General features: G+C 47.6%; 1 protein-coding gene across 1 annotated transcript in view; it reads right to left on the reverse strand.

Annotated features, from left to right (window-relative positions):
* Positions 1 to 443: 443 nt before the first annotated feature.
* Positions 444 to 13,329, reverse strand: part of LOC123377418 (BTB/POZ domain-containing protein KCTD16-like) — a 44,241-nt gene continuing 31,355 nt past the window's right edge. The window contains exons 4-5 of the mRNA XM_045030318.1: positions 4,851 to 4,952; positions 444 to 984 (exon numbers count right to left, since the gene is read on the reverse strand). Coding sequence (XP_044886253.1) covers positions 467 to 984; positions 4,851 to 4,952 — 620 coding nt within the window. The 3' untranslated portion in view covers positions 444 to 466. The remainder of the gene's footprint in view (positions 985 to 4,850; positions 4,953 to 13,329) is intronic.

The raw sequence follows: 13,329 nt of genomic DNA on the forward strand, positions 1-13,329 counted from the left end.
ACATCAGTTTCCTCCTTCCCATCCTGACTCAAATATTGTCACTTCTAGGATTTGTACAGCTCCTTTCATGCACATTTCACCCTTGACTGCCGTGAGAACAAGGAAGCTGTAGCCTTATAATCTCTGCCTGTGGAGCACCAATTCCTGGAATGATGCATTGATCAAGAAACCACTGCTCTTTGTTTTGAATACCCCTGAGTGACCTAGGTAAAGTCAATGAGGTCAGACAGGATGCAAATCAGTTAGTCCCAGTGTCAATCAAATAACTGGTTTAAAGTAAGAGGCTCTCACAAGTCTCTCTTCAAAGAAGGCTCAAGCCTGTAAGATGCTGAGCTGCTCCTGGCCATCAACGGGGGCCAAGGACACCCAGCACCTGGCAGGCTGGCCCATCATGGACAGGATGCAGGGGAAGGTGCCTCTTGTGTCTGTGGAAGCCAGTGGGAGGCTTCAGTCCCAGCCCCTCCCCTCAGACGTGGTATTTGTTCAGTAGTTCGCTTTGCCACTGCCGCTTCTTGTTGGGGAAGGACATGGGGATCTTGATCTTCCTGAAGTCTTCGATGCACTTCCCCAGCTCCGACTCCAGCGCCCTTCTCTCCTCGCTGACGGGAGGTGCCTCAGGGCAGCTCTCTACCCCGTTCTCCTGGATGTTCAAGTGGTCACTGTTCCTCCTCTGCCCCATCTGCTTCACCTCCTCCAGGAATTTGAGGGAGTTGGAGAAATCCAGGGTGTTAGGCCGAGGTGGACATTCCTCTGGCAACTCTGGCCAGGGCAAGGAGGCTGTGGAGCCGGGGTCACCAGCCTCCGACTGGGGACCTTTGTCTGGGAGACTGTCTCCAGTGGCCAGAGCCAGGTCAGGTTCACAACGGCTGTCCAAGCTGGAGGTCGAAAAGTCGTAGCTGCTGTCCATGCCAGCCGAGTCCTTGTGTGTCTCCAGGGTTGGGTTTGGCTCTTCTGTCACCGTTGGGGCACTATCTGCTGCTGGCACTGGAGGGGAAAAATCAGAGACCGATATTAGGGATAGGTGGCTGCCATAAGGGCACATTCAACATTATGGGCCAAATTTGGTGCCCTGACATGCCACACAACCACACTGAGCTCAGTGGAAGCCCCAGAATCCAGCACAGAGTTTAGCTCTTTTGCTGCCATTCCTTCAGCTACTGCTCCGAAGGGAAGAGAGCGCGAGGAAAGTGCTGACATATGGCTAGCTGTTGTCAATGTACGGTGTTTTATCCTTTATTTAACCATTTCCTTTGGCTTCTCAGTTCATCCCACCTCCCTCCCACCTCCGCCTTTTCTCTCAACTGCACACAGAAAGAGACCAATCCACATGCCCCTCGTGCTCGGTGGATCACAGCTAGGGAACCACTGCTGTAGGCCAAACACAACCAAATAGGGGCCCTAGCATGAAATCCAGACCCAACTGACAAAACTCTCATTTACCTCAGTGAGGACTGGGTTTCACCCATAATCCTTGCTGGGAGGGGAGATTCAGTTGGTAATAGAGCCCCATACAAGTGCTTGGCTGTTTTTCATTTTCTATACCCCCTGGTCAAACCCCACGAGATGGGACATACTCAGCATGGTGTGTAGAGCTGGGCTCTCAGCTCTTGCTTTGAAACAGGAATTGGGTTACATGTTGGGCCACGTTCATGAATCATTCAGCAAGCCTGAGGCTAAATATTGGGCAAACCTGGAGGCTGATCTATGGGTTAGGGTGGAAATTTTGTAAAGCTCACTAGTTTCAAAGGTTTTGGTACACTGAACACTGCCACTGTTAGGAGCTGAGTGAAACTTGTTATGGATTGAGTTAAAACACCATTGAGATTGGTAGGGGAGTACTCACCCTTCAATTAACATAACTCTAAGCATAAACCCCCACTTAAGAAAAAAGATGTGAGTGAACCCACCCAGGAGCTTTTGGCTGAGTATTGTTTTGGGTAGGGGTGTTGGGGGGGAAGAGATCACACAAACTGGGATCAGGCAAGAACAGAGAGAGAGGGACTGAGGCGAGTTAATAAAGCCAAGCAGGACCCTGTAAGCACAGTGTGACTCTGGAAAAAACTAGAGTGAGAGCTTTGGGTTTGATGTTGACTAACGAGGCTTGGAGGCTGTAAGACAAAGAACTGCTGCTTTGTTCTTGGTTCCTTCTGCATTCAGAGACACAGGACTTTGTACACTCTTTGTAAATAAACAAGACTGCATCAAAGAAAACAGCAGCTGCCATCAACTTCTATTTCCAACTTGAATGTCCCCAGGGCCCCAAACTTCGACTAGCTGCCCTGGTCGAAAAGTGGTAACAATATTCAGCATGATGCGCAGAGCTCAGCTCTTGCTTTGAAACAGGCTTTTTGTTACACACTGGACTGTGTTTGTGAATCATTCAGCAAGCCTAGGGCTAAATTTTGGCCAAGCCTTAGGGGCTGATCTATGGGTTGCAATAGAAATTGTGCAAATCTCGCTGGTTTCAAAGGATTTCAGGCTGAGCTTTGGGGTGATTCAATCATGAAACCAAGATGAATGGAAACTGGAAAGTGAAAAATAAGTTGCACAGCTTCCTATGTTGCTAGCTGCTGAGTTGGTCTGAAACAGTCACGGTGAATCTCTGTTTGCTAGCATTAGTGGAAAACAAGCAGTGACTCTGTATTGGAAACAGCCACTATGTTTCAATTTCTAGCCACAGGAACAAATCATGCAAAGGAACTTTAATGGATACTGATACTAAACCATTTAGCAAGGTCAGCCCTGTCCCCTTGCCCTCAGTTAGTGAAAAGCAGCACATGCAGCCACAGCAGAACCCAAGGGAGTGGGTCTTTTACTGATCCCTGTGCCCAGATATGCAGAGAGATTACAGGGCTAATTCCCTAAATGCATCTAACGGCTGCAGACTGCAGATTATCATGGCAATGCCATCCCTGAGGTTCTCTTGTGGGTAGAAAAAACCCCATGGGCAACTCATTTTGCATAAGGAAACATTTTCCCATCATGCATGTATCTAGTCCAACTGCATGCTGGAGTGTGCATGAAATATCACTGCTACCATGTGATCATCTCAAATGATAAAACGGGATTATTGAGACCTCTTACCAGTGAGCTGAGCATTGTATGCAGGGCGATGTCTCTCTCTAGCCACATATTATTATAGTAGCAATATAGAGCTGGAAGGAATGTCAAGAGATCATCTAGCCCATCCCCTCACTCTACGGTGGGATTAAGTATGATCTAGACCATCCCCGACAGGTGTTTGTCTACCCCTGTTCTTAAAAACCTTCAATGACGGGGATTCCACAATCTCCTTGGGTCACCTGTTCCAATGCTTATGTTAGAAACTTTTTCCTAATATCTAACCTCAGTCTCCCCCTTGCTTCAAACTAAATCAATCACTTCCTGTCCTACCATCAGTAGACATGGAGAACAATTGATCACTGTCATCTTTATAACAGCCTTTAACATATTTGAAGACTGTGATCAACCCCCCCGCCCCCAGTCTTCTCTTTTATGCTCTAGACTAAAGATGTCTTTCAACCTTTCCTCAGAGGTCACATTTTCTAACCATTTGTCATTTTTATTGTTTTATTGTGACTCTCTCCAATTTGTCCACATCTTTCTTAAAGTGCAGTGCCCAACACTGGACACAGTACTCCAGCTGAGGCCCCACCAGTTACCTCCCGTGTCCTACATACGACAGTCCTGTTAATACACCCCAGAATTACATTGCCTCTTTTGCAACAGCATCATGTTGTGGACTCATATACAATTTGTGATCCACTATAACCCCCACATCTTTTTCTTCTGTACTACCACCTACCCAGCTTTTCCCCATTTTGTAGTTGTGCATTGAGTTTCCCTTCTAAGTATAGTACTTCACACTTATCTTTACCGAATTTCATCTTGTTGATTTCAGACCAATTCTCCAGCCTGTCTAGGTTGTTGTCAATTCTAATCCTGCCCTCCAAAGCGCTTGCAACCCCTCCAAGCTTGGTATCATCCCCAAATTTTATAAGCATACTTCCACCCCATTATCTAAGTCATTAATGAAATTATTGACTAGTACTTGACCTAGAACTGACCCCTGTGGGACCCACTAGATATGTCCTCCTATCAAACCACTGATAACTACTCTTTGAGTATGTTTTTTTTCAATGAGTTATACACTCACATATAGTAATTTAATCTAGACCAGTGGTCTTCAACCTGGAGCCGCAGACTATGTCTACGATTTCCAAAGGGGTCGGCATCTCCATTCAAAATTTTTGAGGGGTCCACAAATGAAAAAAGGTTGAAAACCACTGATCTAGATCACAATTCCCTAATCTGATTCTGAGTTCTAGCTGAAGTGCAAACAACCTTTATAACTTTCAAACAAAACCCATTTTTGGAGGGGTGTGTGGAAATTTGGCCATTTCTCAAAATGAGAATTTTTTGCAAAAACTTTTTTTTTTCTTTTTCAAATCCCTTATTCCAAATATTTTCAGCAGAAGTTTTTAAGGGGGAAAAAAGAAGCCTGCTAAATATTTTTGTTTGTTTTTCCTTTTCTGTTGTCATTCTGCATTGCCAATTTTAGATCAGTTGAGTCACATGGAGGGAATTTTTGTTCCCCAAAGTGGAATTTTTTGAATAACACTGACGGATCTCAAAGTAATTTACAAAGCTCAGTATCATTATCCCCATTTTAAATATGGGAAAACTGAGGCTCAGAGCAAGGCAAAGACTTGCTCAAGGTGACCCAGCAGGGCCATGGCTAAGCCAGGACTAGAACCCAGAGTCCCAGTTCCATGCTCTAACCACAAGGCAACATTGCCTGCATGTTGTGGGATGGGGGAGCTGCAAATAAAGGCACATTAGATACCAGCCTTCAGGTTTGCAAACCCCATCCTGTCTGGAACCGCCTGCTCCTGTGCCAAGCTCCTCCTCACATCCATGCCCATCTGAGGGTATGTCACTGACTCCAGCACCTGGGGAGAACAATCCACAACAAACAGAACATCAGCAATCAGAACAGGTGATTGTGCATGTAAAAGATGGGAAGGTCATTAAAGTGCAGGGTATCGCTGAGCAAAGGGAGGTATAATGTAGACCAGCTCTGAGCCCACACACAGCTCTGCCAATGCATCAATAGCGGACAAACTGTGAACTCTCTGCAATACTGACCATTGCTCCTGTAGCTCTTTCTGTCTCCGGCTTTGCTTTGTCCTTTTGGATTGGACTGGATGCAGAATAACCCTACTTCTAGAAAGCCCAGAGGGAAATTAGGGGGTTAAGGAGTATTCTCCAGAGGGCATGCATTTGGAATGAGATGAACATACACTGATCCTGGTGAATGCCGTTGCTCTGCTGTGTGGTAAGGAGAGATCTTCTAAAGCACCTAAAGGAGTTAGGAGAACAAGTCCCATTAACTTTCAATAGGACCTGTGTTCCTAAATCCCAGAGGTAATAATATATAGAGATATACTTATCTCATAGGGATGCTGAAAGGTCATTGAGTCCAGCCCCCTGCCTTCACTAGCAGGACCAAGTACTGATGTTTGCAGGGGCGGCTCTAGGTATTTTGCTGCCCCAAGCACGGCAGGCAGGCTGCCTTCAGCGGCTTGCCTGTGGGAGGTCTGCCGAAGCCACGGGAGCAGCGGACACTCCGCAGGCATGCCGCCAAAGGGAACCTCCCTGCCGCCCTGGCGGTGACCGGCAGAGCGCCCCCCATGGCTTGCTGCCCCAGGCACGCGCTTGGCGTGCTATTGCCTGGAGCCGCCCCTGGATGTTTGCCCCAGATCCCTAAGTGGCCCCCTCAACGATTAAACTCACAACCCTGGGTTTAACAGGCCAATGCTCAAACCACTGAGATATCCCGCCTCCCCTTTTGAAAGGCCCTCACCAGAGCTATATTTCCTGATCAGAGGGTGCATCTCAGTGTTAAAATGGCTGGGAAGGTGCTCTGCAACATACTGCAGCAAACACCACAGTGCAGTATGCAGCCCTGCTGCACAAGTCTCCCCCACATAACTGTATACGCACATACACACGCGCATGCTCATGGCTAGATCCTCAGCTGGTGTAAATCAACACCACTGACCTGGGTTATTTAGGCTCCACAGAGGAGCCGCCTCTCGGCTTGCACAGCACAGGCTGCGTGTAAGGACGTCCTCAGCGTGAGGGGAATGACGCGATCTCCGGGTGCCTGAGTGGCTTTGCATTTAGAAGCAGGCAGATGCTAATCACTGGCCCTTGGAAATGCCTTAGCTCAGTAATAGCACATAGATATCAGCTTAGCCTGTTTTTATCCCTTTACTGAGGGCATGTCCTCGCTTAGCCCATCCAGCAGGGCCCTTATGCTAATGGCTGTAATTATCTGTACTCTGCTGGCAGTGCAGCTCTCAGCAGGTCTTTGCTGTCCCCAGCCACTGCTGTCTGCATGCCTGCGTCCCCTGCAAACAGGGTTCACGTGTATTTCCTCTGAGTGTAACATCCAGTAAGGCCATGGGGCACAGAGGCTGTTCTGTCCAGAACTGGTCCCAAAGGAAATGGACTCCTAGCTATGCAGACCAGGGGCGATCATTTGAGCCATCCAGGCTGGTGTCACTGTGCTTTACAGACTCTTTCTATCACAGAACGTAGGAATTGCCATACGTGTCAAACCCGTGGCCCATCCAGCCCAGTATTCTGTCTCCATCAGTGGCCAGATGCTTCCATGAAAGGTGCTAAAAACCCAGAAGTGGGCAATTGTGGGATAATCAACTCATTAACCCCATCAGTTAGAGCTTGGTGCTTGCTGTGAAGGATGAGAGTTCAGATCCCTTCTGCATTTCGGTGAGTCCCCACCCTGAGACCAACCCCCGTCCTGATTTTGGGACAGGTTCCACCTCAGCTCTTATTCCTTCCACAACCTATCTGGGCCCCTGACCTGCTGGGTGACCTTGAGCAAGTCACATCCTCACTCTGTGTCTGTCTTGGCTATGTTTCAGAGTAGCAGCCGTGTTAGTCTGTATCCGCAAAAAGAACAGGAGTACTTGTGGCACCTTAAAGACTAACAAATTTATTGTGATTAGGTCCTATGATGGATAGGATTTACAACCTATCCTTAAAGATGATCCCTCACTCTCACAGATCTTGGGAGACAGGCCAGTCCTCGCTTATAGACAGCCTCCCAACCTGAAGCAAATACTCACCAGCAACCGCACACCATACAACATAAACACTAACCCAGGAACCTATCCTTGCAACAAAGCCCGATGCCAGCTCTGTCCACATATCCATTCCAGTGACACCATCATAGGACCTAATCACATCAGGCACGCCATCAGGGGCTCGTACACCTGCACATCTACCAACGTGATATATGCCATCATGTGCCAGCAATGCCCCTCTGCCATGTACATTGGCCAAACTGGACAGTCTCTACGCAAAAGAATAAATGGACACAAATCTGACATCAGGAATCATAACATTCAAAAACCAGTGGGAGAACACTTCAACCTCTCTAACCACTCAGTGACAGACTTGAAGGTGGCAATTTTGCAACAAAAAAACTTCAAAAACAGACTCCAAAGAGAAACTGCTGAACTCGAATTAATATGCAAACTAGACACAATTACCTGTGGTCTAAACAAAGACTGGGAATGGTTGGGTCATTACATTAATTGAATCTATTTCCCTATGTTAAGTTCTCCTCACACCTTCTATGGGCCATCTTAATTATCACTTCAAACAGTTTTTTTCCTCCTGCTGACGATAGCTCATCTCAATTGATTAGACTCTTCCTGTTGGTATGCATACTTCCACCATTTCATGTTCTCTGTATGTATAAATATCTCCTGTCTGTGTGTTCCATTCTATGCATCCGAAGAAGTGAGCTGTAGCTCACGAAAGCTCATGCTTCAATAAATTTGTTAGTCTTTAAGGTGCCACAAGTACTCCTGTTCTTTTTGTCTTGGCTATGTAGACTGTAAGTTCTTTGGGGCAGAGGCTGTCTCTTACTATGTGTTTGTGCAACACCCGGCACCACGGGGCCTTGATCTCAGCTGGGAGCTCAAGCCATTATTGCAGTACGAACAATAAATAACCTGCTCCTAGACACACTTCCTGGGCCACTTGCTCCATCAGGAAAAAGTCGCAGGTGTTTGGCCTGAATTTTTCATCCCTCATTTTTCTTAAGCCTTTGCTTCTTGCCTTGCTCATCTGTCCGTTTCAGTGAGTAAGGTAGAGCGCGGAAGTGACATTTATCAAGTGTTCTTCTGTGCCATTCTGTTTGTCAGAATCCTGCTGGGTGCTATTAATATGCTCCCTGCTTCTGTTATGTTCAGCGTTTGGAGCGGGAGCCATGCATGAGTATCCCAGCCCTTGGATCTCGTCAGTCAGCATTTACTCCCAAGATGAATTTAACATGGGCTGGGAGCCCCGGGCCTCCCTGGCACTGTTAGAATATTCAGCGCACTCCTTTGTCTGATGCCTCCAGCTCCAGGTCTTTCACAGCATCCAAGATCCGGGAAGGAACCCAAAGTCTCTGACATGTCCTCGGGCTCTCAGTGCACTCCGCAAACATTTTGGAATAGAAGAGGAAGGTGGGGGAATGTTCCTATTGGGAGGAGGCCAGCAATAGCCTCGCTGCTTTCTCTGCAGGGTCCCAGCACCTAGGAATGAAGCTGAGCAATGCACAGCAATGAGCAGAGTGTAGCGAAGCCAGCCCCATGGCAGGTCGAGACAGCTCCCCCAAGTGGATCTCTGTCTTTCCTCCACTCCAGAGTCCACGATCTCCCTCCCAAGCAAGGCAGCTAAGCCAACTCCGTTCCACCCCAGCTGGCTGAAATCAGCCCTGGGCTTTTCTGCAGATTCTGACTTCCTGATGCATCTGGATCCTCTCCAAGTCAAGGGCTGCCTAAAATGAAGCATCCTGCTTTAATTGCCCCCGAGTGGAGACCCAGCCCTGGTGGGCAGTGACCTCTGCTCATTCCCAAGGGGTGAGAAGACTGGTTTGACTCTCCGGTGTTTAGAGGGCATTGGCAGTGTCCGGAAACGCTAGGGGGCCTGCCACCATGTGGTGATGCCATGTCATGACAGGCACATCTCAAGGGGTTGGTTATGCCAGAGCAAGGCCTTCAGAGATGTCAGAAAAGCAAAGAGGACGCTGAACCCAGCACTGTGTTAGCAGGAGCAATAATGCGGCTTCCCAAGAAACGACTGTAAAGGGACCCAGAAGTCTGTGTGGGATGGGGAAGAAGCAGCTAATTCAGGTTCCACCTTCATAACCAGCCTGGGGACTTTTACGCTGTTGTAGGCTCAGGGACTCTGCCAGCCTCCAAGCATGGTTTGTTTACACTGCTGCCCCCTTTCTCTCTATTAGCTCAGAGAGAGCAAAGCTTCCCACAAATCGGGGGCCAAAGTGTCTTCTCCTTCATCTCAGCCAAAGGGAACCAGGCCAGGCCTCTCCATCTCAACCATGCTCTCCAAGAGTGTCCTCTCCTTCATCTCTACCAAAAGCATTCTCTGAAGGCGTCCCAGGCCAGGGCTCTAGTCACAGGCTCATGGCTAGAGGGACTCCCGTGCCCACAGTTAGGAGGGAGCCTGAATGGAGAGCGAGAGCAGCAGGAGGTGTGCTGTGATAGATGATGCTGTGCGTTGACCTTGTGATGGTTACCACCACCACGTGTCACTGGCAATGCTTTCCACCAGGATCGCTCAGGCTACATTGACAGAGGGGTTTTACCTCATGTGAGCTGATTGCCAGTGAACTCAAGGTAGTTAATGTAATCTGAGAGGCTACTTTGGTCACACTCCAAATGTTTATTCCAGGTGACAAATGGGGCTCATATAGAATGATCGTGTCACACGAATCTCAACTCCTGCACTTGTCCAGACTGCGTATAGGAAATTCAACCTGTGCTGCTTCTGAAGGCTTTGGTCCCTGATACACCATCAGAAATGAGCAAGACTTTGTGTAAATGTGCATCAGCTCCCTGCTCACTAAGGCTGGCTGCGACAGCGAAGGCCGTTTGTTAAATCTGCAACGTAGTCAACACTGCAGCTGGATTAACTGCCATGGCAACCCATCTGTGCCACCAGAGTGCCTGCACCAGGTTAATCAAACAACAGAGAGCCTGTATTTTTGAACCAGTTTATGGCTAGCAATTACTACTCAAGTTTGCAGCTGTGCCAATGCACCTCACTCCTGACCTGCAGCACCCAGTGCTGTTCCGATCCCAGGCACTCACACAGCTCTGTCAATGCGCCTCCCTCCTGACTTACAGTCCCCTTGCTATTCCAGTACCTGGTTCCTCCCCAACAGTTCTGCCAAAGTCAATGAATCCTGACCTGCAACAGCCCTTGCCAGTCCAGTCCTGGGTCCCTCAGGTTGGGTCTACATTGCAAATGAAAGACCTGTGGCATGGCTGTGGCTGGCCTGGGTCAGCTGACTCAGGCTCACGGGGCTATAAAATTGTAGTGTAGATGTTCGGATTAGGGCTGGAGCCGGGCTTTGAGACCCCGCAAGGGGGGAGGATCGGAGACCAGGCTCCACACCTCCATACTGCAATTTTCTAGCCCCGCAGCTCGAGCCCAAGTCAGCTGACCTGGGCCCTGAGACTCAGTGCAGCATGATTTTTATCACAGTGTAGACCTACCCTCACATGGTATGTCTTACACTGCATTGTAAACCCAAGTTTGTGGGACCTGGGCTTGTGGACTTCATGTTTCCAACCCTATGCTTGAGAATCCATGCTGCACGGTAAATCCAGGCTTTCAATTGCTGGACCCAGGTCTCACAGCTGTGCTAATGCATCCATACTATGCTACCCAAACCTTCTGACTCAGGACTGTAGCTTGAACTGCATCCACACTCCAAAATGACAGGGCTTGGACCCAAGACCCAGCAGGACTCGGCCTCTGACCCACCCCCCCAGCAGGGTCCTGAGTACTTGCTGATCTGAGTCAGGCTGTGGTCAGGAGGGCTTGGGCTCAAACCTGTGTCAGAACCCAGGTTTTGCATGAAGTGTAGACATACCCTGAGGAGCAGAGGCTGCTAATCTTGAGATGAGATGCTACATCATGTGGGTGTTTGCCATGTACACAAATAGAGACCAGCTTCAGACAAAACTCATTTCACCTGTGACCCAAGACAGGCTCCGAACAGGCCTCCAGAGCTGAAAGTCAGGAACTCCCGGACTGCTCTGAGTCCCTTTTTTCCTAATGCAGCTTTTCATGATCAATTCCTGCAGCTGCTGCACCAAAGTGGGGGGTGGGGGTGGAGAGAGAAGCCTGAGCCCTTGAAAGAACTAATCTTGCTGAGTTTAAATCATAGTTCTGACTTCCCTCTGCCACTCAGCTTGTCCTTCGCTGTCAAGGGGTTGCAACGTGGACTCAGTGCTTGGGAATGGCAAAGCAAGAGGCTGGGGCCACGCAGCATCAGGTGAAATGAAAATCAAAGAGTAGCTGAGGGGGAGAGCAGGCACATTTTAATTAGCTATCTGGGACCTGGGCTGCTGGCCTCCCCACTGGACTCACCCCTCAGGACTTTGAGCTCTAGAAGCGGAGGGAGGACACGTGGATCAATGGTTGCTTCCATGGCTAGGTCTGAGCACCTTCAAAATACCTGGGATGGGGAAGGGGTGGAATTATAGTGGGGGAAGAATTAGATGGAAACATCCTGGCTAATGAGGCCTCTCTGATCCTGGTTTAGTCTTTGCATAGTCTGTTAATGCACCAAGGCTGTTCAGAACCAGCTCCAGATAGCACCTTAAATGGATGTTGCTGAGCAGTTTTGCTATGTTGACTCTAATGTTACCAGCAATAGAGATCTTGATACTGAGCTCACTAGATGAATTGCAAGACAGAGCCTGGAAGAATAACAAATTGTCGATTCAAGTGAAAAGCCGTATTTATTAGACGTGTTTTGCCCACTCTTCTATATGGCTCAGAAATGTGGATGATTTATGCCAAATGTACCAAAAGACTAACAATCTTTCATATCAGATGTTTGCATAAAGTTCTTCGAATAAGATGGCAAGACAGGGTGACAAATACGGATGTGTTAAATCATGCTGGCATGTCATTCATGGGAATGTTAGTAAGAAAAGACTCAGGCGGCTTGGACATGTCACGCAAATGCTGGATTACAGGATCCCAAAGAGTGTGCTGTACTCTGAAGCTTGCAAAGGGCCTAGAAACAGAGGCAGGCCATTGCATGGATTTCAGGATGCTTGTAAAGAGGACTTAGTATCCTTTGGAATCTCTGTGGATGATTAGACTGGATGCTTGTAAAGAGGACTTAGTATCCTTTGGAATCTCTGTGGATGAGGTAGACTGGATCAAGCTTTGCGATGTCTGCATTAGAGGAGGAAAGAATCTGATGCATTAGAGGAGGAAAGAATCTGCTGCTTGGATTAATAGCATTGCTAGCACATGGGTGTGCCCTACTGTGGATGGGACTGTCACTCATGCATCGGACTCAGCAGCCATCAATGAACTCATTGGCATATATGCCATGCTCTGTAAAGAGCGACGGTGCCATTGATTGAGTCTGTTCATAATGCTTGTGTAATCCCCTGCTCAGTGTGTTATACAGTCCCTCTGTGCCCAATTGTGATGCATGGCCAGAAAGGGTTAAACATCCTGCAAAATAAATAACTCTCAAAAGATATGTGGGGAGATAATGTTTGTGGTTTTGTGTATTTACATATGTATGAGTAGGGTGGACAATGTAATCAACAGTCCCAGTCTATGCTGTAGTCTGATAATTCAGAGATCAAAAGAACATCCTAGCATTTAAACGAATTGTAAATGCGGGATATCTCAGTATTCATCTCTCTTTGAAATGTATAGCAAATAATCTGTGAATGGTGGAGGAACAAGCAAATTGCCTTATGTTAATTCTACAGCTAAGTACCGGTGATGGACCTCCTTCAAAGTCATGCTAATTATCTGTTGAACTCCAACTTGTCAAAAGACATGAAATTGTATAAAAGATCCTTGGGTCCTGATTCTGTCATCTCAGATCTGCTTAGGCTTCATCAGGGGAAGTTTGAGTCGCAAGACTGAGGTCCCAGTTATGCTGGTACGCCCTGAATATGAGATTTGGACATTGGACTATAACCTATGAACTATTTCTAAAGGAACTCACTGCAACTACAAAGCTCACCACCTCTGCTATGAATCTGCATCTCAATGAATTGAACTCATGCCTGTATATATATTGATCTTTTAACCATACTCTCTCTTTTGTTTTTTAATAAAGTTTAGTTTAGTTAATAAGAATTGGCTGTAGCATGTATTTGGGTAAAATCTGGAATATTCAATAACCTGGGAGGTAATGTGTCCAAACCTTTGTGATTGATAGTACCTTTTCCTTTA

This window comes from Mauremys mutica, chromosome 9, assembly GCF_020497125.1.
Source record: "Mauremys mutica isolate MM-2020 ecotype Southern chromosome 9, ASM2049712v1, whole genome shotgun sequence".
Classification (NCBI taxonomy): domain Eukaryota; kingdom Metazoa; phylum Chordata; order Testudines; family Geoemydidae; genus Mauremys; species Mauremys mutica.